This window comes from Pseudopipra pipra, chromosome 9 (assembly GCF_036250125.1).
Source record: "Pseudopipra pipra isolate bDixPip1 chromosome 9, bDixPip1.hap1, whole genome shotgun sequence".
In the NCBI taxonomy this organism is placed as follows: domain Eukaryota; kingdom Metazoa; phylum Chordata; class Aves; order Passeriformes; family Pipridae; genus Pseudopipra; species Pseudopipra pipra.
In genome coordinates this window covers 27,985,367-28,012,648 of record NC_087557.1, presented here as the reverse complement: position 1 = coordinate 28,012,648, position 27,282 = coordinate 27,985,367, and the positions used below count along the sequence as shown (strand labels likewise).

General features: G+C 43.7%; 1 protein-coding gene across 2 annotated transcripts; it reads left to right on the top strand.

Moving 5' to 3' along the window:
* Positions 1-1,876: 1,876 nt before the first annotated feature.
* Positions 1,877-26,904, top strand: KDM4A (lysine demethylase 4A). 2 transcript variants are annotated; one of them, XM_064665420.1, is made up of 22 exons: positions 1,877-2,023; positions 2,279-2,431; positions 2,625-2,800; positions 4,019-4,133; positions 4,971-5,164; positions 6,618-6,667; positions 7,203-7,306; positions 8,340-8,477; positions 9,389-9,639; positions 10,426-10,604; positions 11,574-11,929; positions 13,442-13,562; positions 14,138-14,316; positions 16,488-16,692; positions 16,969-17,045; positions 17,792-17,847; positions 18,631-18,739; positions 19,697-19,885; positions 20,559-20,729; positions 21,209-21,328; positions 21,954-22,046; positions 23,064-26,904. In XM_064665420.1, exons 2-22 carry the CDS (start codon positions 2,294-2,296, stop codon positions 23,202-23,204), a joined length of 3,162 nt encoding a protein of 1,053 aa, XP_064521490.1. In that variant the 5' UTR covers positions 1,877-2,023; positions 2,279-2,293; the 3' UTR covers positions 23,205-26,904. The 2 variants fall into 2 exon arrangements, with proteins under 2 accessions (XP_064521490.1, XP_064521491.1); XM_064665421.1 differs by lacking the exon at positions 1,877-2,023 and adding an exon at positions 2,072-2,089.
* The last annotated feature ends 378 nt before the right edge of the window (positions 26,905-27,282 follow it).

Sequence of the window (27,282 nt, the reverse complement as noted above, 5' to 3'; positions counted from 1 at the left end):
CCCTGCCTACATATTTCTGCTCACAGGAACATTTTAGCACTGGTTATCATAAAAAGACGGGCTCCTGTCTCCTGTGGGCAGCAGACTGAGGGAAGTGATTCTGCCCTTCTAGTCTGCTCTCATGAGACTCCCACCTGGAACACTGTGCCCAGCTGTGGGGGCCCCAACGTAAGACCCTGGAGCAGAAACAGAGGAGGTCATGAAGATGCTCAGAGGGCTGGAGCAGCTCTCCTGTGAAGACAGGCTGAGAGAGCTGGGGTTGTTCAGCCTGGAGAAGAGAAGGCTCCAAAGAGACTTTACAGCAACCTCCAGTGCCTGAAGGGGCTACAAGAGAATTGGAGCAGAATTTTTTACAAGGGTCTGCAGTGACAGGAAATGGGAAGATGACCTTAAACTGAAAGAGGGCAGGGCTAGATTAGATATAAGGAAGAAATTCTTTACTGTGAGGGTGATGAGGTGTCGGAACAGGTTTCCCAGAGAAGTTGTGGATGCTCCATCCCTGGAAGTGTTCAAGGCCAGGTTGGATGCAACTTTGAGCAATCTGGTCAAGTGGAAGGCATCCTTGCCCATGGCAGGAGGTTGGAATGTGATGATGTTCAAGGTCCCTTCTAACCCAAACCATTCTGTGATTCTATGATATTAGAAAGTTAGCCTTTCTTGATTAAAGGATGGCCAGTGCAGCTGCCAAGCCACCAAGAAGGCCAGAAACACAGAGTTTGTCTCAAAATCGTTATCTGACATTTGTAGGAGGCTCTGTGTGGTGCCTGCTGTTGTTTTAATCCACTCTGTGGTTCTGGTTTGTATACCTGGCAATTCAGATGAGCAAATGAGAGGCAGTAGACCAGGGAAAACCTGTGCTGAAGTGGTGTTTGTTAGGACTTTCAGGGCTGCTACATGCTCTGAAGGAAATGCATATCAGGAGAAACACACAGTGAAATTAAGGTTTTATTTAGGCATGGAGGACCAAGTATGCTCTCTGAGGATGGCTACGAGCTCTTCAGGTGGGTTCTGCTTGCTTTTAAGGTTGCCTATTGGCACTTACACATTTAAAATGCATTTAGCACACCATTTAGCTCTGTGGAGCTGTGAAAATCGCAGGCAGTCCCATCCACAGAGAGGTCAGTGTCCCTAGACAGGTTCTGCCAAGCACTCATCCTTGTCCACACAGGAAAGCATTTGCTGCTAAAGCTGTACTGTCAGGTCCCAATCCTTCACACAATGGTGGTGGATTATTGGCAACATCCGTTCGCCACAGCGGCACTTTTTCATATTTCTGGATGACCGGCCAAAAGTTCTGGCGTGGGTCAGGCCTGGCTCCAGCCCAGCCCAGCCCCAGCCTGAATTCACTGCCAGACGTTTGCACAGTATCAAATTCTCCTCTGGCTTTGCTTACACACGGAAATTGTAGGTGTATAATTAGCCCAGTTCATGCGTTCGGTTGGCACACGCCTATTGTGTGTCACCACTCGGCTCAGGGCAGCGCCCATCTGCACGGGATCAGTGCCCAGCGCTTCACACCCCGCGGGACCGGGCTCGGCTGCACCCGGCGGGACTCCCCAGGGCCGGGATCCGTGTGGGACCCTTGCGGGATCCGTGTGGGACCCCTGTGGGACCCCTGTGGGACCCTTGTGTGACGCCGCCGCTCCCCCCCGGCTGCGCACGGCCCGAGGCTGCCCCGGCCCGGCCTCCCGGTCCAGCGCCCCCTATCGCCTGCCTGCGGCTCGCCCGGCCGCCCCCCGCCCCTGCCTAGCAACCGCCCTGCGCCCGGCCTCCTGATTCGCTGGCCCGCCCCGGCCGGCCGTCGAATTCCTATTGGCTGTGAAGCCGGAGCGGGCAGCGATTGGCTGCGACGGCGGAGGAGAAGAGGGCGGGGCGGCAGGGCGGGGCCCGGGCGGAGCGGAACGGCCGCGGTGGCGTCGGCGGTCCGCAGGACTCATTGGGCGCGTGGTGCGGAGGGATACGGCGGCTGGGCGTCGGTGCGGCGAGGCGGAGAGGCGGCGGAGGAGAGGGACGCGCTGCCGACGTGAGCACGGCGGGCGGGGACTCGGTGCGGCCGCACCGGGCCGGGCCGGGAGGCGCGGGGGGAGCTGTGAGTCGGTGGCGTTCTCGCCGGGAGAGGGAGAGGGAGCCGGGGGGTCCTGACGGGCACGCGCGCTCCGCCAATGAGAAGGCAGGACTGGTGCGGACCCCGCGGCCATTGGCCGGCGGGCGGAGGGGGCGGGGCGCGCGGCGTGTCCCGCCTCCCCCCCCCCCGACACCCCCCGCCTCCTCCGCGCAGGGCCGGCCCGGCATCATGGCCTCGGAGCTGGAGAGCCTCAACCCCGGGCAGCGCATCATGACCTTCCGCCCCACCATGGAGCAGTTCCGCGACTTCAGCCGCTACATCGCCTACGTGGAGTCGCAGGGCGCCCACCGCGCCGGGCTGGCCAAGGTGCGACCCTCCCTCTCCCCCCGGGCGGAGGCCGCGCCGCCGGCCCCGGGCCGCGCACCGGCCGCCTCCGCCCTTTGTTTACGCCGCGGCGCCGGTGGGGCGGGCGCGCCCCGGCCGGGGCTCGGCCCGAGTTCCCCGAGTTTGACGCTGTCCCCGGCCGCGGCCGCCGCTCCCGGGCCGTGTGTCCCCGCAGATCGTGCCGCCCAAGGAGTGGAAGCCGCGGCAGTGCTACGATGACATCGACGAACTCGTCATCCCCGCGCCCATCCAGCAGGTGGTGACAGGGCAGTCCGGGCTCTTCACGCAGTACAACATCCAGAAGAAAGCCATGACGGTCCGCGAGTTCCGCAGGATCGCCAACAGCGACAAGTACGTCCGGTCCCGGGCACATAAAGTCATGGAGTGGTTTGGGTTGGGAGGGACATTAGAGATCATCTGTTTCCCCACCTGTCACGGGCAGGGCCACCTTCCACAAGACCGGGTTCCTCAGGGCCCCAGCCAGCCAGGCCTTGAACACTTCCAGGGGTGGGGCATCCACAAGTTCCCACAGGGGCCAGGTCCTCGGTACAGCCTGGTGCCGGTCAGTGGTGTGAACGTCATGCCCTGAGCTGAGGAGCTGTGCTCCTACAACGGGCTGTGTGGATGGGGACCTTTGTCACTTGTGCAGCAAGAGGATACGTAATGCCAGCAGAACTTCTCACTTGTGCTGTGCACTCCTGTGTGTCTGTCCCCAGTAGCTAGACCATCGAAATATTTTCTGAGTAGTGGAGAGAAGTGTTCTTGGCATGAAAAAGGATATGGAGAAAAGATCACTTTAAAAGGAGTTTTAGAAACAGCCTTTGCAATAACTACTTAGAAACAACATTGGAGTTGCCAGCTGCAGTCAGTCCACCAAAGCTTGTTTTATCTTCCAAGAGCAGTACACATCAGATATTTTAAAATTTCTGTTTACTAGAATAGTTTAATAGAAATTATTGTTTAATGTTATATATGTAATTGTCTGGAATCTATGTGTATAGACTCACGTGAAATAGGTTCTAAGAGCGTAAATTTGATCCCCTGGTCCAATATATAGTTTACAGGGAATGGGCATCAAGAGCAGGTGTTTCGCTGGTAAACTGAGCATGCTTGACCAGTTTACTAGCAGGTAAGTCTGTGGACGTTTGTTACTTTCACTGAAAGTGAATGGCAGAAAACTTGGGTTTGTTGGGTTTTTTCCCTTTCAAGTTGTTCTTTGTATCACTTTTGTGTTTGAATTGTTGCTACTTAGTAGCTGTAGCATTGATACTTAGTAGCTGCAGCTAAAAAGTGAAATTGTTCTGGCCCCAGAAAAGTGCACAAAGCAAAAAATGAAAGTAAACTGAGAAATGGGGAGGGTAATTTTCTTCCTGGTATTTTGTTCCCAAGTCTCGCAGGAACAGAGCTGTGGCAGCTCTCGTTGCTGCTTAGGCAGTTAAGGGGTCTAGCTGCTAACACACATTATGTATTTTTATTGTAGCTTTCTGTTGTTTCCATGGTGGAAAATGTTGGTTTAGACTCGTCAAATACCAAACTGCAAAGTCTTTATTACCTTTGTTGTTCTTTCAGGTACTGCACACCCCGGTACACGGACTTTGAAGACCTCGAACGAAAATACTGGAAGAACCTTACATTCAATGCCCCCATCTACGGGGCCGACGTTAACGGCACGCTGTACGACAAGGTGAGCAAACTGCTTGGGTTTTCAGGTAACAGTTATCCTGGGATATTGCATTCCATGAATACTAATGTAGCATTTGACTCTTACCTTTTGGAAAGAGTTAATGATAGTTTTCATGTAGTTCCAGCTTCTGGAGTAGGCAAGAACACAATAAACCACGTGTTTATAACATACACTCCATTTAATCCAGGTAGTTAAAGAAGGCTGACAGAGGTAGTGTTCTAAGGGACCTTTGCTCACGCTTCAGTGTAACATAGTTTAGTTCAGGAAGGCAGAAACCACTGTTACCCAAGTGTTGCTTTGTCCCAAAGGGCATATGAGAGTTGGAAGTGTTGATCAGTGGATACACGCTGCTTTAGTATTCACTGGTGCCTGTATTTGTGTGGGACAGCTCTGTAGCCATTATGTGGTAGGATGATAAACGTCAAAAAAGAGTTTGCATTCTGCTTGCTTGTCTCCTAAATTACCATGATTCACTATTTTAAAAGATGTTTGGAATGAAAAGTGGTTTTGTTCAAGAGGGTTCAGACATCAGCTCAAGTTCAATCAACATCAGCTATTGTTCTCTGCTCTGTTAAGTTTGTAGCTTCGTGATTATTTCTCCTTCCTAATCATTGTGTTAGCTGGTAACCTTTTCCCCTCCATAAAGGCTAGTAAGCAATCAGTATGTAAGCTACACCATGCAGAACTTTTGGTTAAGGGGAACTAGCTCATGGCTTGAGCTGTGTGATTCTTTGATGTGCTGTTTCACAAGTGCCTGTTAGCTTTTGCAACTGTCATCTCAGTTGTGTGGGTCTATTCTCTGTAATCCTTGTTTGACACAAGGCTCATGTTTTACAGCATGTAGATGCGTGGAATATTGGCAGATTGAACACAATCCTGGATATTGTGGAGAATGAAAGTGGCATAACCATTGAAGGAGTGAATACTCCTTACCTATATTTTGGCATGTGGAAAACTTCCTTTGCTTGGCACACCGAGGACATGGACCTCTACAGTATTAACTACTTGCATTTTGGGGAACCCAAGTCATGGTAAGATTTTCTAGGGAAGCTTCTAAATGTAGAAAAGCAATACCAGAAAATATTGGAGTCAAAATCATGAAGTTGCGAGAGTTGACTGAAGTAATTACCATTTCTCCAGTCTTGCACTGCAGAGGTATGTGATAACAAGAACACTAGAAACCTGTAGGGAACTGCAAAGCAGTTCATGTCCTGGGTGGAATTTGTTTGGTTACCTTCTGTAGCAACTGTTTGCTGTCCTGATGTAGAGAGTTCTTCAGAATTACAGTACAGCGTGGATGTTCTCTGCTGCAGTAGGACCAAAGCTTGGAAAACTTGCTTATTATTTCCTGAGGCTCTAAAATGACCATGCAGAGGTATGGTCACACAGGCACTGGGGGAACAGGCAATTTTTAGTGAACTTTGAAATGTAGCTGTTTATCAGATCTAAAAAGCAGGCCTGTGGATCTCACTGAGTGGTTCATCCAGCTTTCATGATTCTTAGGGGAGGCTCCTGAAATTTTCTGTAGCATGGGTTGCATTTCAAGAGTGAATCATGCCGTTCTGTTCACAAATTCATTTCTCAAGCAACTTCAGCAATTGTTTCCATGGCACTTTTGTTGGAAACTAATATTTTTGGCTGCCTTTTAATACAACTTTGAAGTAAAAAATAATAGCTAGCACCATGTGACCAGTGAACAACCCCATGCAGTGGGAGTAGCAGGGGAACATGAAACAGAATAGTTCAGTTTGTTCAACTATTTGTTCATTGCTTCTTTTACAGTTGTACTTGAAAGAAGTGAGCTTTGCTGGTGTCTTAGTTTGATTGATTTATTAAGGAGCTCCGTGAAGAATATAACACTGTATTCCAGAGCAAAAGGAAACAAAGTGGTTGGCTTTATTTACTGTAGTCAAACCAACTAGGAGTTTTGTGGTATAAAAACCACGTACACACCATAAAAAGGTGTGTACAAAGAGAGGCATAGCCCTGAAGAGCACTCTGCCAGTTGTGCACGTGTTAAGGATGAGGCATCTGACTTAGTCTCATCTTGGTCTGAGCAGCTGAAAGAGATGATTCCATTTTCTCTCTTGCTCTGTGTTCCTCCTTGCAGTGAGTGTACCGGCGATTGCACAGCTGTGAACTGAGACAGTTCAGGAAGTGCTCTTCCCCTTCTCATTGCAGTTCATGTTTTGCTGCACTGATCTGTTAATTATGTACATCAGACGTTTTACTTCCTTAACTGCTTGAGCAAAAGTGGAAGAGATGGCCAGCTTTTTGGTCTTGATTTTTCTTGGGATAGAAAGGTAAAAGGCCTGGATGAAGATTTTCAGCTTTATATCATCAAACTTTGAAAAAGACAGTGTAGAGATAGAGGATTTATTTTTGTAAGTAATTCAGGCCTTGATGCCTGATTATGATTTCCAGTCAGACTCTGAGATTTTGTCGTGTCACTTGAACTTAACAGACTTGTTCTTATCACTGCAGGTACTCGATCCCTCCAGAGCATGGGAAGCGACTGGAGAGACTTGCAAAAGGTAATCAGGCAATTTATGTCTTGCCTTTTTTGAAAGGTGGGATGGACAGCTGCAACAAATTTCAGCTCTTTAAGAGCACAGCATGCCTATAATATCCACCAGAGCACAGGCTGGCATGACTGAACTGGTAATTTGCCTTTCGGAATATATATTACATTACTTCTGAGTATTTGTTTATAGGATGCACACAAGAGAAATGTCACCTTAGAAATAATGAATTTACACTCTGTCTAACCTTTAATAAGAAAATCTTTAACTATTGATTATTTAAACTGGAAGTTTATGGCCAAGGGAAGATCCTTCTATGTAAGGTCTTTCTTATGCTCTTTCAAACTGGCAGCTGTTAAAAGATAAATCTGGAGGAGTTGCCAGTTTTCTTCAGAATGCAAGCTAGCACACTTCAAATAAGGTGGTCCACACTTGTAGGTCTAGGGAGAAACCCTATTTAGACAGTAACTTTTCCTAAAATCTGCTGAAAAATAAATTTGCTTCACAGCACAATGGTAACATCTCTCCTTGCCTGCCTTTTAAACAGGATTTTTTCCAGGAAGTGCCCAAAGCTGTGAAGCATTTCTCCGTCACAAGATGACCCTCATCTCTCCATCAATTCTGAAGAAATACGGCATTCCATTTGATAAGGTGTAGAAAAGTAATCATGGTTATACCAGCTTGGTCAAGAGGTTCCTGCAGTCGTGTCTCATTTCTAGCAGCAGCCAGTAGCAGATGCTTAGAGAGGAAAATTTAAACAGGAAGGGTATAAGGCAATTTTTTCCCACTGTACTTCCATTTATCTGGCAGTTGGGGCCTGAAAGAGTTTGAAACGAAAAAATCTATCAAGGACTACTGAAAAAAAAAAGCTTGGTTTTCCATATTTTTTTTTCTACCTTAGAACTGTACACTACATCCTGTGTTAGATTAACTTCACTGCTTAGCTGTGCATTCAGTGAAGTGAGATTGTCCTTTTTTTTGTTTCAGACTTGTCCCCTGCCAATTTTGTTGCAATCCACTTCCTCAACAGAAAATAAGGCTTGTTCCCTGCTAATTTTTTAATTTCATTAATAACTTTATAGATTTCCTTACTTTCTGTGGTGATGGTCTGCCATTCCCCTTCTCCACACAGAAATATCGAAGATCTAATCTTTGAGTTCGTAAAATACTGTCACATCTTCATCGGTAACTGAAGGGTTTTGTTGTCATAAACCTTTAGACAGTGGGGTAATGTTGAAGAGCAGCAGTGGAAGACTGACTGAGAGTTGTACTCGAATATGAACAGCAAAAGAAAACAGCAGTAAATTTCAAATTCTGTGTGGATAAAATTTACTTGATCTTAGATACTGTTCAGCCAAGCCAGCAACTGATACAGATAAGTACCTTCAGTAGCTGGTCACAGAGTATTTTATATGTATAACCATTTCTGTGCTATTTTGACCAGTTGTGTTGTGTTTTAGTAAAAAAACCCATATTGAGTGTGGCTTTTCCGTAAACAGATATTTAACATAAGTAGGAAAATAGTGAAGGTTAAGTATCAAGTCTGTCCATTGCAGCAGGTAACTCCAGCCACCATCTGTGAGAAGGGTTTTTGGGTATGCTGCAGAGGGGTATGGGACCTGCTTTTAAACATACTCACCAAGTAGATTGTGAATAACACTGTGGTGTCTCAATTGTCTTCTAGGTGACACAGGAGGCTGGGGAGTTCATGATCACCTTTCCTTATAGCTATCATGCTGGCTTTAATCACGGCTTTAACTGTGCTGAATCCACCAACTTTGCTACTCTTCGGTGGATCGAGTACGGGAAGCAGTCGGTGCTGGTGAGTGGTCTGTTGCCATCCTATTGCAAACGATTCTGCATGTGAAAGAAAGGATGCTCTGCTGCTCATTAAGCCCCCACTGTTTGTTCTAAGGGAGTGATTTCAGGGCTTTGTCCATTTAAGGTGTGATGTTTGCTCTCTCAGGTGGTAACAACATCCAACCAACCTCCTGCTTCGTGCCCTTATTTCAAGCGGGGATAGCATGAAACGTGTTTTGCAACTTTGTGCAGATCAGCTGAGGCTTCAGAGAAAAGCAGGGGACTTGACTTTCCAGAGATGAGTTTGTTTGATGGTCAGGGCTCATCACTACTTTTGTCTAATATTTTAACCATTACTTATTGACTGTTTAGCCTGGAAATATGATTTTGGTAACTTAAGTGACTTACCAAAATAAATATCTTGGCTGATCCTTTAGCCTGAATATCCCTGTAGAGGTGCCTTACAAACAAGTTATATTTTCAGAAGCTACATTGAAGTGAATGCTTTGAAGTACTACTTGTAACTATCCTGGATGAGGGGAACCTCTACTGCTCTGGATAGGCCCAGAATTTGTGTTGCTCTAATTTCTTCATTATAATCTCTGGTTTTGCTGCCTATTTTTGTATAAGCTCATTTTAAAACAGTCAGCTTCTACCAGCAACTCTGTAAATAGACTGGTGAGCTTGCTTTCTTAGTTACTGTGATAACATTTGGTTTTCTGCTTTCTCTTTTTTGCTGGCTTTTCTGCCCAGTTTTTAGTAACTTAATATTTTTGATTTCCTGGGAAAATCTCAAGTGAGGGTTCTGAGGCTCAATTACATGTAAATGGCTGACTTTTTTTTTCTTAAGCTCCTAAAAGCAAAGTGATACAGGAATTCAGAGTAGGATTGTTGAGTTATGTGGCCTTACTTTAATATTTTCTGTGACTTCAGTGCTCATGTCGGAAGGACATGGTGAAGATTTCCATGGATGTGTTTGTGAGGAAGTACCAGCCAGATCGTTACAAGCTTTGGAAAGCTGGGAAGGATGTGACTGTCATCGACCATGCTCTTCCAACCCCGGAGGCGGCAGAGTTCCTTAAAGGGGATCTCATGCAAAAAGTCAAGAATGGGAAACAGTGTGCTGAGGAAATGGAAACAGAAGAGACATGTAAAGAGGAGGTGGATGGGGACGAGATGAAAAGGTAGTGCTTTATATAGCCCTGGTTTTCTGTTGGATTTTTAGAATTTAGACCCTGCTGCAATTTGAGCTGCAATTAAGTGTTTGCCATTCTGATAGAAGAACAGTCAGAGTTAGCAACAATATTTTTCCTGGGAGCAGGGTTTACTCTTAATATTTTTTACTGTTTGAGTCCACATTGATGGTAGTCTGTGGTAGGCAGGAAGCACACCAGCTTGGAAGGTAGTTCTTCATCTTGGGACAGACCTCTAAAACCTGGATTGGCAGTGTGCACCATGCACTGAGAGGCCAGAAATAAAAGAGGGAGTGTATTGAGATCATGGGACAGTACTTGCTAGCAAATTTTGGTACAATCAGTGCTGCAAGCTGTGACATCAGTGTGCAGTTCCTTGTTGCTGAAGGTCAGCAGGCTAGTCATCTTACATTTTGCAGTTTAAATCTGTTTCAGTCAGTGTCAGCTACTATTTCTAAAGCTATCTTTGGTGGTGGGTCTCTTGATTATTGTTTTGGTTTGTTTGGGGTTTTGTTTAGAGGGGTTTTTTGTTCAAGGTAAAGAATGCCTGGCTAGAGCAATACATTGTTAACATGCTGAGGAATCATCTCTAAAGATTACTGACTTTTCTTCTGTAAAGGCAAAGAAAACACTTCAAAATAATTTGGAAACTATTTGGCTTGCCGGATGCTGTCTTCTAAAAGACTGTTCCAAACCAGACTGTATTTTATGCATTCACACAGAAATTCATCACACTTACGTGTTTGCTGACCTGACCCATGAATTTGTCTCCTGCAGCATCCCCAAGCATCGCATAGGAACAAAAAGGCACAGGGTGTGCCTGGAAGTGCCTCAGGAGGTGAGTGAGAGTGAGGCCTTCCCCAAGGAGGAGCAGTATGAAGCGGACATTGCAGAGCCTCGTGAGAGGCCTGTGAGTGAACTTGTGCAGCAAGGTGAACAAAGGCTCAAACTTCCAGGTAACTGTGCGCCAAGCTTTTTTCCTGGTATAAGGGGATGTGGTGGTATTCTACAAGCTGCTAGAGCTGAATCTGGGGCACTCTTTCATATGATACTGTTCAGTAGGATTCCTTCGTGTCCAGAAAAACAGACACTAGTTTGTCAGACCCATGGCAAGCACTTCAGAAATTTGCTGTCATAAGACTTAAAATGATACCGTTTTCTAGCTTTTGTTTTTTGCTCTTTTTTATTTTGCCTGCCTGCAGATAGAAATGTATCGGATGCCTCAGTAGTCTAAGCTCCTCTGCATCCCTCTTGAGCAATGTGACCTCTTTATGTGAATTGCTTAGTAAAACATGCACACACTTCCTGGTAGTGTGGGTCTGGTATGCTGTATAGGTGTGTTACTTGTAATAAGTAGGCTGGAGGAAAATTCATGTGGCTTGTAATAGGTCATTTATCCTTGCTATTATGGGAGGAGCAGAGGGCCTCTGGCACAACATAAGAATGGGGAAAGCATATATGATGCTTCCCTCTCGTATTTTGTTTTCCAGCCCTTTGCAGCTTGCATTTAATGATCTTCTTCTGGTTTGTGGGTTTTTATTTTTCTTCTGTTAGGTCTCCCATGCACATTTGTAACCTCTTACCCACAGCATCGTGTGGCCAGGAGTTGGGCTGTTTAGCTACATACATGCCTGTATAAAGGATCATCTCTGTTTGTTTGTTTTGAACTCACTGTCTGCTGGTTTTGTTTGACATACCCTAGTTCTGGTGCTGGAAGAGGCAATGAGCAGACACTTATATTCTCTCCCTCACTAAGTCACCCATGACATTATAGGCGTTTGAATTAATGATCTACTCTTTACATGATTTACTGTCACTTTTTGCATGTAGTAGTTTGCTTTCCTGTTTGGCTTTGTGCAAACAGTTGCACAAATGTTCTCTCTCTGCCTAGACTTCAGAAAAAGTCAGCATATCATTTCTTCCAGATCGTGGAGACTCAGCTAAATTTGAAGAATTGAAAACAGTGAAGCTTGAGGAGGAAGAAGAACAAGAAGCAGCTGTACTGGATCTCTCCATTTCACATGCTTCCAATTCCACTTCAGTGTTGCCAGCATCAAAGCAGAGTGCAACATCCAGTGTTCAGTCCAGCTCGCCTGCGTATTCTTGTTCTTCAGACTCTGAATCGACTGAGCTGTTGGCAAAACGAACTCTTCCTGGGCCAGCTGGGGTGTTCACAGTCCACAGCTATGCTAAGGGGGATGCCAGTGGATCTGACAATGAACAGACTTCAGGGAAGAAAGCCAGTGCCACCACCAGCATGAATGAGCAAGAACTGACAGAGGTATGAATGGCAAGAGAACTGAGAGCTGAAGGGCTTAATTCCATGGTCAGGGATTTGCTGTGACAAAACTTCCTGTCCGTGCAGGTTACAATTTCGTCCCACTGGTGTTTGCATAGCAAGTTGCTTAGTTGTTAATGTGTTTTTAATACCTATGGGCTTTGCTAAACAGACTTTCATTCCAGTTTTTGTTTTACGCTCTTACCTCTTCCAGAAGGCAAGGAGATCCCTGGTTTTGAGAACTTCTCTAAACTATTTAAGTGCTGTAAGGCAAAAAAAGTAGCTTGGTGGTTTTGACTAGGTAGTGTTACAGGCTGATTGAGGTCCTTTTTTAGTAATAGACACCTATTTATACCTAAAATTAGTGTCTAGTTTGATCCAGCTTTTATTGCCTGTGTCCCTTTTAAAAGAGAAGAAATGATGCAACAAAAGTTATTGTTTGGGAGAATGTAAATCTCAGTGTTTAAGAACTACCAATGAATGTTTTATTAATCAGCCTAAAAGAAGAGTTAAAATCTTATCTGGCAATGTCTTTTCAGTATTTTGTTTCCCTCTTTAAATCTGTGCATAGAGAATGGGAGGCAAATAATGATTGTGTCCTAAAAATTCAGGAATTACAGAAATGGAACAGCAAATAGGCAAATCTGTTGGTAGTTAAGCTGAAACTAAGGAAGAGTTCTCATGGCTATTTAAACTAAAGAAATTCTGTTGCAGATACTGATGTCTCCATTACAGGGAGATGCTCTATACAGGGAAAAGTTGGAATTCTGAATGGATGTGGATTGTTTTCCCCAGTGTGGTGTATTTCAAAACAACTTTTCCATTAGGTGGTAACTGGGAATGCTAATTTCCATTTCAGTGTTTCTTAGAAGTCTTGTATCCAACTTTAGGTAGTAGGTTCGTATCTACTAAGAGACTTCCTGGGCTGTTAAAATCATTGCCTTTATTGCCATGCTTGTCAGGTTAGTAGTAATTTTGTCAGTGTGTCACTTGTTTTTACATAAGGCTAAGGGAAGAGGAAATAACTGTTGTTGTAGTCTCCTTCTTCCAGTCTGTCTGGTAAGGCAAGTAATAAGCAGAAAGGATGAAAGTGTCCTTCATTTAAAACAAGCCTGTTAGTTCGAGATGTCAATGAACTCTGTATTTTTTTTATTTTTTTTTTTACTTATAAATTTGGAATTTTTAAGTGACACACAAACTGAGGGCTTCTCCAGAATGCATGAGACTTTTTACCACAGCTCTTCTAAGTTGAACCATTCAACATTTCCTTCTTTGTTTCTGTCTTTTACATGATTCTTTATGTAAACAGACTTGCATGAAAAGCTATGCTAGGGCCTCTGAAAAGTGTCCATTCTACTGGCTCAACAGAGCTAGTACAGCTTTGTCTGGTTTTTCACAGCAGAAGTGCTCTGAGCATTTCAGAAGATTTAGCCAGTTAGAGCTGAAGTTAGGTCATTAGAAATAAAATCATGGAAGCACGTGCTAACTGACTGCTGAATTCTTCTCCTTGTCCAGGCAGCAAAGGAGTACATCAGCTCAGCAAAGGACAGTAAGAAGTCCAAGGGTCGTCGCCAGCCCTTGAGCAAACTCCCACGCCATCACCCACTCTTGGTTAAAGACTGCATTAGTGATGATGGTGAGTAAAGCCTTATGCTCTTAGGGAGACTGTAGAGAGGGTCTCGGCTTCTGTGGGCAGTGTGGTGATAAACAGGAGTCAGAAAGTGACACCTTTGCATCCTAGAGAAGGTGCTTGTCTCACTGCATCATTAAACTTTCTCTTGAATGGTGTTATCTTTCTTTCCTGTTCTGTTCTTTGGAAAGTTGCAACCCTGAAAGGAAAATTAAACCAGTACCAGAGGCTGTTGCGTAATTGCATCTGCCTTAGAGTATCCCAGTCATTGATGTAAATATTCATGATTTTAAAAAAAACTCCAGTGCCAGGTTCTTTGGCTGACAGCTTTAGTCTTGATATAATTTGGAACTGGTGCTGTTCTCAGTAAGCCTGTCTTGTGTCTGCACGGTTGCTTGATTAGTAGAAGCCTCTTAAAAAGGAGACTGAGTTACTGGCTTCCATCACCCTTCTGTCAGTTTGATTTCTGGCAGTCTTTCATCCATCTCCATTCATAGCTTCTTGCCTTATTTAGCTTCATTTACAAGAAGAGCATCTGTAAAAAGACACATAATCACTGAGTGAATGATCTCTTATCACAGAGGCACCAGAGCAACTAACTCCTGAAGAAGAGGCTGAGGAGACAGAAGCTTGGGCCAAGCCACTTAGCCAGCTCTGGCAGAACCGGCCACCAAACTTTGAGGCTGAAAAGGAGTACAATCGGACCATGGCTCAGCAGTCTCCATACTGTGCTGTTTGTATGCTCTTCCAGGCGTATCAGGTATGAAAACAGGACTGTTAATGCATGGAGATAGTGGAATAGGATGCTGCTGTGGTACATAGTTTTACATATGTTGTTTTGCATGTTGTCACTTAACAAAACCTATATCAGTGTTGCAGTCTTCCCAAGGAATTTTTCCAGGAGAGCACACCTGTGATGGACTGGTTCTCAGGGGCTTGCTCATCTGTTCAGCAGAAGCTTTTGTGTTCTGTGGCTTTTGCTCAAACCACAGAATGGAGCTTGATTGTTGCTGACTATAAAATCCCATTTCTGTTTTCCAGACTGACTCTTTTACTTCTAAAGTGTTTTTAAAAAAGCGCTTTAGGTCCACTCATGCCACATGGTCTTTGAGGAGCAGGCACAGAAGAAGACCTTTTACTTAGAAGGATTTAGGGTTAGTTTTCTATCAATACCATCTACAAACACGTCTTGGAGTGTATCCATAATGACAGCAGCTATGGCATGTGAAAATGAGCTTAACAAAGTGCATAGCATGGGATGGGATGCAGAACTCCTTTATCATATTGACTTGTTGCTTAGGCTGGAGTCCTGCACTGAATTTTTTTTATATGCCTAAGCTAACTAATTTTAAGATAGCTTGAACAGTTGTCTGATTGAGTGTTCGACAGCTGCGTTTTGCAACTTCGAGGTAGCTTGACCCTTCCCATACACTGAGCATATTCAGTGATTCATTTGAGATCACTCTGTGATTATGGTGGCACCAGAAACATGTTCACCACAGTTTTGGAAATGAAGACCTCACATTTTGTTGAATATATTCATATAGTTTCTTGTTTTCATGCAAACCATCGACTGTAGTTTCTGTTTGATCTTGCTCTTTCTGTCTGAGAGTAGGTTCTTGTTAGGGCTGGTAATTCTGCATAGGAGCTGTGTGGTACACAAGGATTTCACTAGTGCTGACAGTGTATAAAGTTAAGGATTTGAGGACAGTTGAAGTTCTGTTAGCTTCTTTTTTTTTTTTTAGTTGCTGTTGAGCAGAAAACTCTTAACTGCAGGTTTTCAAATGTCTGTCTACACCAGCAGTGAAGCAGAAAGTCTTCCAAGATTTGAGCTGTGGTTAGGCTCTTTGTTCCAACTTCAGAAAGTCTATAGCAAGTCTGGAAACTCACTTTAGTTACCCGTTCAAATAAAAAATTGGCACAAAATGCCAGACAAATATGCACTTTTCCTTTGGGTAGAAGAAAAGTATCTAGCTGCTTGGGAAAAAAAGGTCATGTTTTCTTCAACTTTGTTATAGATTTCCCCCAGTCATTTGATCTTTTGCTTGACATGCAATGTCCAGTGTAAATCAGTAAGTTTTACAGAATCTGACTAAACAAGACTTGTTGAAAACATGTCCGTTTCCTTCCAGCTGTGAGTCTTACATGGACTTATTTTCCCTAGCTTTGGGAAGCATTCTACTATTGCAATTTCTGCTAACAATAATTTTAAAAGATTAGGCAAGCTACTTCAGTGGTGGCCTGTGGTTTGGAACATTTCTGCAAAGAAAAAGATTAATTTCTGTTTAGCTGTTCAGAAGAGTAACTTGAATGGAAACATACCTCTATAAACTTTGTATGTCTTTGGTGTTTGGTTTGACATTGGCTTAGATGAATAAATTACAAAAGATTAGCCTGAAGGTCTCCTGAGCTTTATCCTGGAAACTGCGTTTTTAGTCTGCTTATTTCCCAGAACAAATTAGTTTTAAAGCCCATTAGACTTGTTCAGAACTACTCTGAGAAAAAATAATGGAGATTGCAGTAGTATCTATTTGTGTGTTGGTAATCCTCCCATATTAAGGTAAGATAAATGTACAGTGGGGACAGCAGGCTTATGATCCTCTGTATTTCAGGGTGTTTTCTGTAGAGCATGAGGTGGGCTTGGTGATTCCATCTCTTCTGTCACAAGAGATGCAGTTTGATGTGTATCTTGTTGCTCATTAGAGGGATGCAATTCAGACTTTCCATGTAGTATTTGGGTAGAACATAGTTGCATTCTGAAGCCACAGCAGCTGAGGATTTTATAAACTATATTTTCACCTAACCTACCAACTCTGTAATCTTTCAGCACCTTCAACTTTTCTTTGATTTATGTATCAAATAATGAATGAGTAAAGATGAAGTGAGACCATTTTATTTCTAAAACTTAAATTCCCCATCCATCCCTTATAGGCAGAATGTGAAGGCAGCAGTCAAAACTCTGGAGTAACTCCAGCTGCTGTGGATGGGAAGATCCGAACTAAACCCCTGATTCCTGAAATGTGCTTTACTGCAACTGGCTGCAGCACTGACCTCAATCTTTCAACTCCCTACCTAGAGGAAGATGGAACCAGCGTACTCATCACCTGCAAGAACTGCCATGTCTGTGTCCATGCAAGTGAGTGCATCTGGATGTCACCCTGAACTCTTGAGTCTGTACATCATAGCAGGCCTCTACCAGCTGGTTTAACATACAGATACATGAAGTTGAGCCCTTATCAGAGTAGGATATACTTGAGTGCTGGCCTATGGAACAGGCAGTTGGCTGCATGGGTAGCTTCAAATACACAGTGTCATCCTGGGGTCATTGATTGTAATTCCTGCTTGACTTCTGGGCCCAAGGGGAATGGGTTTGAGTTTAGATAAGCTCTTAAGTGAGGTGTGTCTGTTCTAGGTTGTTATGGTGTATCCCCTGACAAGGCCACTGAAGACTGGATGTGCTCCCGGTGTACAGAAAATGCCTTAGAAGAGGTAAAATTTTTCACAGATGGAGTCTGGTACATATTGGCTACAAAGTTAATTTCCATATTGTTGTGGGTGTTGGGGTTTATTTTAATTTTAATTTAATTTTAATTTTTAATTATCCTATGAGAGGAACCTAGAGAATGGTCAGGAGCCAGTCTATTCTATTTTGGTGCTTTTAAACCACAATGGTATCCTTTTAACCAGCACAAAGCTGCTGATTCACTTGAATCAGAGGGAAGATGTTCTGCATGAAGGCGGGAATAGCTCCATTGTCTGTCTTAATTTGTGGTAGCTACTATTTCTAAACCAGAAAGTAACTTGTGTTAATAATTAGGGAAGTGTGCATGCATGAAGAAAGCAAGAAGAATGGGATTCCCTCAAACAGCTGTATAGACTCTAGATCAGCAGAAAAGGTCAGCCTTTCAAATTGTATTTCCTCATGTTCGTTCCAGATCCTTTTACACTTCCTCAAAGGATAGAGGGTATTGCAGTTGTAAAAGGAACCCATAACAAATACATGGAACCTTCAGTGGCAGGTCTGCTTGCCTTCAACAGACTTGGAGTCTATGTTTGTTGCCCTGAGGGCAGCAGCTTTTGAGAGCTGAAGGGCTGATCTTTACAAGGTAGTTAGCTCTGTTCTGACAGCAAAACCATTTTCTTCCTCTGGATGTTCGTTTTGAGGTGGAAATTATGCAGCAAGTGCAGTGCTCTGGATTTGACTCTTCCAGCTAATGCTTTTTTCCTTGCTCCAGGATTGCTGTTTGTGTTCATTACGAGGAGGAGCACTACAGAGAGCCAATGATGACAAGTGAGTGTTCCAGATTTTTGTGATCTTAAGGGAGAAGGTCAATTCCTAAGTATCTGAGGGTAAGCTGGTAAATTCAGTGTCTGCATTTGGTTTAACAGAGTGACCAACACCCTTCACAATTTGTGTTACTGGGAAGGATATGGTAAAGTGTGTTCATTGTGTTCTCATGCAGCAGTTGTCATCTGTAGGTAATGCCTCACTCTCATTCAGTTGATAGCAGCTGGTGATTGCATTTATAGTGCAGAGCTGTAATGTGCAGAGGTGTAACCTACCACATAAAAATGATGTTCCCAATGAGATAACATCTCTCAGTACCTTCTCTTCAGACGATTTTGATTTCTCTAATTTGTGGTGACAATGGAGACAAAGGACAACCATAGCTTTAAGTAGCATAGCATATTGAAATTCAAGGTACTTCTACAGCAAAATGTGCATGCAGCTACCTGTCCTGTGTCCTTTGGGTGTGCTGCTGTCTTCTAGCACCATAAAATAATGGGAACTTGGCCTGGCAGTCTTTTATCATGCAGGTTTGCTGCCAGTAAAAGTCACGCTAAATTGCTCTCCTGTTAAGACTGTCAGTAGTAGATTGGAAGTATGAAGAAGTCTTGGTTTTGCCCCACGTGTGACCTGTTACTAGCAGTAGGAAGGAAGATTACACTGCTAGTTCTCAGAGGCTATTTATCATGGTCAAACTTCAACAGAACTGTACTTACTTAAGCTCCAGAGCATGTTCTGTTGGCCCAATACATAATAATTTCTTTTTCCTCTCTTCTGTCCTGACAGGTGGGTTCATGTGATGTGTGCTGTGGCTGTACTGGAGGCAAAATTTGTGAACATTGCAGAACGGAGTCCTGTAGATGTTGGCAAAATCCCCCTGCAACGTTTCAGACTGGTAAGGATCATCTGTGTTTCATTGGTGGCGGCTCCAGTCTGTTCAGAATCTGAGAATCTCAGAATCAGAAACTTTGCCTATCCCTTCAAATTCAAGTTATCTCCTCTCCAGGCTGAACTATGTAATCTGCTCTGTTCTGTGTATGGGAAATGGCAGTTGTCCCTATTCCCATTTTTTTAACCTTTCCCTGTTCTATTATGTTATTCACATGAAGAGTCAGCAAAAGGGGCACAGTTTTCATTATGTGGCAAATGACATTCATATAGTGGTGTAACGGTGATAATTTATTGTTTGTTGTTTTTCTACTCCCTGGTATTTAACTTGCTTTATTGGCTGCTCTGGAGCACTCAGATGCTTCAGTATATGAGAGCCATTCATATAATGGGTGAATGTCTTCAGGAAAAAAGCAGCTGTACTTAATTCTTTTAACAGCTCGGTGTTCAGGGGCAAATTGCTCTGCTTTGCATATGCTAATGTATTCTTTTCCTCTGACAGCCCAGCAGGCCTGACCCAACTGTAATTGAGTCACTGGTAGTAGTGATAGAACTTTAACTGTTACTTCTGTGGTCTTTGTCCATTATTCTAAATCGAGGTGCTTGTATTTGTGTGACTTAATAGTCAAGTGCTGAAAGGCCCTATTGAGTTGGAGCATTGCAAGCTGATTTAATCTAAGTTCTCCTGTTGCTAGCATCCTTGGGTCACATGCTTTGTGCATGTTGAGCTGGTAGATATTTAATTTACATTTTTCATCTGTTGGGTTAATTTACTTTTATGAAGTATTGTCTCTTAGACAATAGAACTGGTAGCTACCCAATTCTGTTTAGTCAGAAAGCAGCAGTGCTCTCACAAAGACTAAATGGCACAGCTATTATATTAGCCATTTTAGCTAGGCCAGATAGCCCTTTGTGTGGAGTAAAAGCTAGTGCCAACCAATAACTTCTAGTTTCCTGTCCACAGAAATGCATCTTCTGCAAGAAAAGGAGAAAGAGAATTGCAGGTTGCTGTGTACAGTGCTCACATGGTCGGTGTCCCACATCCTTTCATGTCAGCTGTGCCCAAGCAGCAGGAGTCATGATGCAGCCTGATGACTGGCCATTTGTTGTCTTCATTACCTGCTTCAGGCATAAGACTCCATCTCAGGCAGAGGTGAGTTAGGTGTGTGATTCCCAGGATTTGAACTGCAGTATCTTGGAGGGACTGAAAAGTTTTTAGATTGTGTGGTTCTTTTGAAACTTCATTAAAGGCTTGGCTCTCTCACAATGTTCAGTGTAACTAATGGTGTTGGTCTTGGATTCTGATCTCAGCCTTGCTGCTGCTCTGAGTGATCTTAGTCAGGTCCTTTATTGTACTTTGGTTTCCAGCCCAGAAGGACTGAAAGCATCACATCCCTCCTGTGGCTGTTGTAATGAGGAATAATAGTGGGGTGTATGCTGTGATACTTAATATGCAGGATTTAGTGCTGGTACTCCAGCAGACTGCATGAGTGCTCATAGAATTTCACATTTAAGTGATTGATTAGTTTATAAATTTCCCATATAGCCAAAACCACAACAGTCTATTAGGGAACGTTTACTATAAAGGCCTTGCATTGCTCTGAGGAATGGGAGCCTAATTTACTCAGTAAATTAAGGAAAGCAGCATCTAACAGATTAGGCTTCAGGCATTTGAAATTCAGAGGCAGAATTTCTCGAAAAAGGCTGCTGATGGTGTTTTAAGTAAAGTAACTCACCTTGCTGTGTTGTGTGCCAGCACTGGAGCTATGATCGTCAACACGTTCTTCAGTGAGTCAATGTGTAAAAAGTGATTTTTCTCTTCTCAGCGAGCTAAGGCTGCACTCCAGGATCTGTCACCTGGACAGATAGTCATCAGCAAGCACAAGAATGGTCGCTTCTATCAGTGTGAAGTGGTCAGCCTTGCAAAGGAGACTTTCTACGAGGTCAACTTTGATGATGGCTCCTTCAGTGATAACCTGTACCCAGAGGACATTGTGGTATGTTACACAGTGAGGTTCTGGTATAGGGCCCATCATGAGTCAATTCTTGCTGCTGCAGAGAAGACACATCAGGGGATTTGCTAATTTTCCAGCCCCGGGTCCTCCTCTGATGGCTGAGATGTGCTGCAGGATGGCCTTAGGGGTGTTATCTGAGACTGACTTAACTGAGGGCACATAGGGACAGGTGTAACAGGGAGTGCAGCTAATCTCTGGCTGCTTAGCAGTGGTAGGTTTGAAGGAAAACTTGCTGATACTTGCTTACCATTTCTACATCAAATACTTTGAAGTTGGTACCACTGTTGGGATTTAAATGCAGATGACATAGATGGATGTTTTTCAGCCTAGTTTGCCATCCTTAAAATGGAGTAATAGTTGGGGTGGTGTGCAATGTGACTCCCTGCTGGTTTGCTGAATCTTCACATGAGGAAGCTGCTTATCCTTCTCCTCCTCTCTCCCATCTTCCCTCTTTATTCTAGAGTCGAGACTGTCTTCAGTTAGGTCCCCCTGCTGAAGGGGAAGTCGTGCAAGTGAGATGGACAGATGGACAAGTTTATGGAGCCAAGTTTGTTGCATCACATGCCATCCAGATGTACCAGGTACAAACTTGTTGTCTGAAAATTCCTCACTCAGAACAAGCAGATCATGTTAACAGGGCTGCTTTTAAAGCTGACAGAGCTATAGGGGAGTCATGCTTAAACACTCCAGGAGAAGTTACTGGCTATTGTCAGCAATGCCAGATGCTGGTAATAGTTGCTGGAGTTAAGAGCAAAGTGGTTGCTTGCAGCTGTGCTTATATCCAGCTACCTACTTCTGAAAATTGCTCCTCTGCAATTCTTCATCAGACACTGTTCCTGTAGTTTAAACTACTTAAAATAAGTTTGATTTTGCTTCTCTCTATTTAGTTAGATGCACCATGCCTTGCACACTTCCAAAGGGATGAATTTTCAGGCTGTATTAAAGTGACCAGCCAAACTGTCTTGTCAGGTGCTAAAAGAATATCCCCAAACTTGCTGGGCTACTTTTACTGTCATAAGATTGGTTAGGTTTTGGTTAAAATCTGTTGCAGTGTGCATAGCTGCATACATATCTTTTGTAATTTCAAGTGGTAGAAGATTATTTCATGAGAGCTCTCTGTGGGGAGGAGAAGGCAAGTTCTGGGGAGCTGTGGGAGGGTTCTAACTTCTGAGACTTATGGCAGAACAAATTCTGGTTCTCTACTAGGTGGAATTTGAAGATGGTTCACAGCTGATGGTGAAAAGGGATGATGTATATACTCTGGAAGAGGAGCTTCCTAAGAGAGTGAAATCAAGGCTGGTAGGTACAAGGGATGCAAACTTCTACTAAAGAAGTTCATTTAACTTAATTTGTCCTTGATCAGCAAGCTGAGCACATGGGAGCAGCAGATTACAATATGGTGCTCTCCCCTCAATTGTTGCAAAGCTCAGTAGTTGATGAGGCTACAAAAGCAAAGTTTTATCTCCTTCTGCAGGGGTGTGAGTTTATAGCATAGAGTCACTGATTGGGACAGCACATTAAAACCCTTTCATACCTGCTCTCATAAATTCCATTGTCTACTCCCATTGCAAAGAATGGCCAAGTTCCTTCACTTACCCTTTGTTCTGAAAAGCTCTTAGTAGGGTGGCATCAAGACAGCTGGCTGCTTTTTGAAATTGTAAAATAAATTCAGATGGGAAGGGAGCTCTGCAGGTCTCCAGACACCTGTTCCAAACAGGGGTAACTTGTCAGAAAGGGTTGTTCAGGGCTCTGTCCAATTAAGTTTTGATCATCAACAAGGACAGAGATCCCAAAGCCCTTTTAGGTCCCTGTTTTGTTGATTTGCACTTCCCACTACAACAACTGCAGTTGTAGACAGCACACTGGGGTGTCTTGCTTTACAGCACAGACATTCACACCTGATGCAGATCTGTTGGCAGGCACACAGGATGTTAGAGGTTTAAGAAAGAATGTATCACAGCTGAATCCTGTGACCAGGTGTTTAAACATGCTTGCTTCACAAAGCAGAAATTATACTAGACTGCTTGGAACAGGTGACTCTGTTTATTACTTTGAGAAAGTGACTGTGAACTTAGGTGCTCAGTTAAATTTGATATCTGTGATTCTTTAGATCTCTGATTACAGTTCACTTAAAATAATCCCCAGACTTGTAAATCCAGTTTCTTAAATATTTTTCTTCTTGTGTTTGGTCAGTTTTTGAAGAAGGCTGAATGTTCCCAAGTGTCTTGGCTTGGTTCTTTCTCACCTGCAGTAGGAGGGTGTGGAGGCAGGGATTTGATCTGTGCTCTAGTGACTAATTTTGTCTCTTTCTCTCAGTCAATAGCTTCAGATATGCGCTTCACAGAGATCTTCGAAGAGAAGGAGGTCAGTCAAGAGAGGAAGAGGCAAAGAGTGATCAATTCACGCTACCGTGAAGATTATATTGAACCTGCCTTGTACCGGGCCATCATGGAGTAAGCGCTGCCTGTGGCAGAGGAAGAAGATGCCCACCTCCCCCAAGGATTTAAATGTTCCAGTACAACAGGCCATATTTGGATGCTTCGAATCCAGGGGTTTTATTGGGGTTTTGTTCTTTTATATTTTAAGGAAGCTAAAAAGCTGTTGCTCTGCAGTAGCTGTAAGGCAGCTGTTGGATAGTGAAAGAGATCCCATTTGCTGAAGCTGATGCCTGCAGACTCCTGGTCTGAAGTTGGGTCCTCACCAAATAAGCCAGCTTGGGGGTGTTGCTTTCATCTCGTTGAGCAGTCTTGCTTTTTCATTAGAGACAATTTCGACAGGTGGCAAACTCTTTTGGGAGTTGTAGCCAGGAATCATGGCAGCTGCAGAATAGTGTGGTCTATTGTTTTAACTGAATAATGTTCCTGAATTTAGGAGTCTCCCTGGTGACCACACCTGGGCTTGAGCAGGCAGTATTACTGGTGCTGGAAATGGAACCTCTTTTATACTTATATCCATCTTTTTGTCGCAAGCAGCTTCAGTCTCTTGTTTCTCAGCGCCTCCTTTCTGAGGTTGAGCTGTAGGCTGTTCAAATCCAACCAGATAGGAGGTGCTCGTGTGAACAGGTGAAATGTGAAAATGAATCCAGTAGGACAAATTATTTAACCTTCCATTTAATATTTTTGTTCTGGTAGTGCTTTTGACTTACTTAATCATAAGTTAAACTGTATTAGTATGTGCCTCAGAACCAATCAAATCTGTCTGGAGCCCTGCGCAGTGCAGCCTTCTAACAAGAATAGATGTTCAGCTCCCAATAGACGTTCAGCTCCCAAAGAGTTTCTTTTGAATTTCTCTAAGGCAATATGACTTAAGGGACAGAGTCCTAACTCTCCCTTTTTGAAATCCAGGCATCACAGTGTTGGGGATGACAGGGCAGCAGCATCTGAAGCAGTGCAGTCCCTCTTCTGTGGCAGCACTGTCTGTCGTGTGCCCAAAGGCTTTTGCTTACAGCAGCTAATACTGGGTCTGAGACAGATAAAGCATGCACTGAGCTGTGTGTTACTGAAAGACTGTGCAATGCTCTTCTGAAGCAAGTGCTGCCGTGTTGCTGTCTGGCAAAGGTTACCATAGCATTTTTGTAGAGTGTTAGTAGGACACATCTCAGTTGTGTTGGAGAGAACTTGCTACCCCAGCAACAGGAAGCTGAGTTGAGCTGGGTAATAGGTGTGTACTCGGAAGATGTGCCAACTTGCTCCTAGTAATTTAAGCATTAACACAACACAGTAGGAGCAGTGTAAATACCTGTTCCTTTCCCATTCTGTAGGAAAGGGATTTTAGGCTGTGGAGCAGATTGGCCACCTTGTTTTTGCATGGAATGATGGGGTGAATTTTCCTACTGGAGAAAATCGTGATTGTGTGTTCTCCAGAAACTGTTCAAGAGGAGAATTTTCTAATGAAACAGACCTAATGCATCCCTGCTTCTATAGGGACGTGGCAATGTGTCTGCAAAGTCTGAATTTGTAACTTTTTTCCTTTTGGTACATAGGATTGCTATAAACCAAACTCTTCTGAAACCCCGGTGCATCGACTTGTGATTAGCAATAAAATGTAGTATTGACTAGTGATACAACTCTTGATCAGAAAAGAAATAAACTACCACTTTTATACAGAAAATCTTACTCAGCCCTACATTTTTATAGGGTCAGGAGGCTGATATAAGTAGCAAAGATTTGCACAATCACTGTTTTGCATAGAGGTAATCTGTCCTATTTTTGTGGTGGAATACCTCATTCATCAGTATTGGAAGGCTTAAACATTCTGAAAGGACATAGTGGCTTTCTTTTGTGATTTTTGGTTGGTTTTTGTTTTTTTTTTTTCCTTTTTCCCATGTCCAAAACTCCTGGTCTCAGGGTATAAAATGGTATTCTGATGAATGGGACAGTTGGCTTGAGAAAACCAGGATCTGTTAAGACCAGAGTCTGGTAGCTGCAGTTACTCTGGTCCAGGCATAGGAATGAAATTGCACTTTGACATCTGAGCTTTCACATAAGCCTCTGAAGTGATGTGCTGTGAGCAAACATAGAGAAGAGCTGGCAGGGCCTTAACAAACTTGCCTCTGTTCTGTCAGAGTTAATTTGGTATTAACTTCTCATAGGCTGGACACTGCCTCTGAGTTACTGAAAAACATACTCTTTGTATCAATCTGCCGTTCTGTCTCAAGAGAAAAGGTCCCTGCCTTCAGGCTTTCTCCCCAGACTGCCATATAACTTAAATGCATCTTTTAGGTGCCACATGCTACCTGTGCTGTAAACACCTGGCTCTACAGCTTCATCCTAAAATGATGACCCAGATACAAAACAGCTGGATTTGTTTGGAGTGCTGTTGTTCTTGGGGTTGTTCTCAGAGCTGTCCTGTGTAGGGCCAGGAGTTGGGTTTTATTGATCCTCGTGGGTCCTTTCCAAATCAGGATATTCTATTCTTCATTCACCTGCAGCAGGTTTTGCTACCCACCTCTAACTGTATTGAGTGACTTTCAAGAGCTCCTATGTGTATTATTTGTTCTGGAAGAGGAGCTTTGTTACCTGTTTTCTGCAGGCTCCAGATTTGCTCTTGTCAGTTGACTGCACTGTGTTGGAAACCGCTGCCATCCTGCACTCTGAGACAAAAGGCCTTCCCAATTTTCCTGTCAGTTCTTGTGCTGCATCATTCAAATGTGAGCATATTGTACCTACTGCAGTCAGTAAACTGCATTTTGGCTTCTCTCCATGAACTTAAAATTGGTGACCCTGATGTTTGAGGGGTCTGTATTATTTGACTTTGCAAAAGCAATTGGGTTTATGGCTTGAAGTAAAACAGGTAGCAATAAAAGCTCTGTACAGAGCAGCTGTCTCAAAGGTACATAGGCTTTTCATTACCTAGACTTTTATTGTGTCTGATAATTTTCTCCAGTGTGTTTTTTTTTTTCTTTTGGAAGTGTTTTTATCCCTGTTACAGCATCATTCCAGTGAGGGTGAGATGCTGCCAGATTATCAGCTAGGCAGGTGTTTCTTGAATGTGTTCAGTACAAAGTCATGCTCAGTGTGCCCCACAGGAGCTCTGGTGACCCTTTATTAGGTCCATTGCATGTGGTACTGCAGGCAGTAGACCATTACTTCACTTTTCATGAAGCTTCCATCTGTGACTGGTTCAGGTTGGACTCACAGGAAGCATTTTTTTGTATAAACATATAGTGGCTTGCCCTTAATTCAGGATGAGCTTCGCAAGCCAGTGATAACTTTTCATAAGATTTAAAAAGGTGACTATATTCTTTGTAAAGCACCTGATTGCAGTAATGTTTCTGCCTGTGGCTGGACTTCTAGGAGACCACTTTTCCATCAGCAGACCCCTCAGATGACTAGGGGCATTATGTCAGTAGTAGGACCCATTCTCCTTGCTCCTTCTCTCTCTTCCCGGTGTTTTGAGCTGGGTTGAATTGATTCTGCACTGTTTGAGGAGAGCAGTCACATATCCCAAGGCTTCCATCTCTGTTCTTCCATCCTTTAACTGGGCTCCTGTTGTCTGACATGTCTGCAGTTGTGCTTGTTTTTTTAATGCAAACATGGGATGAAATCAAGACTCTGGTAGCCTGTATGTTGTTTTCAGTTTCCTCAAATAATAAATCTAATTTCAAAACAGACAATCTGTAAACTAATTTAAGAACTAAAGCATTGTAACTTGGAAATTCTCATCATGCTTCTAATTTTTCTATTAGCATTGTTCATTTCTAATACTCATCTCCTTCATGCTTATCCTTATGAGTTCTTGGGTGTCTTTCAGAGGCCTAAGTGGAGTTCTGTTGTTTAAGGACTCAGTCCAGCCTGGCTGTTCATGTCTGTTCAATAGAACAGGGATGGAACCACAGAGTCATCTCACAGAGCTGAGACATCTGCAGCAAGAGCTGAGTTGCCTTAGGTTCCCTCTGTAGCTGAGAGTGCCAGAGGAGGCGTCATCAGGAAATCTTACCTAGGTGCAGTCTCAAACAGCTCTGTTCTTTACTGTGGTGTTGACTCTTGAATTTCACAGTGCTGGTTAAGACTTGCTGAACTCGCAGTTGGGGAAA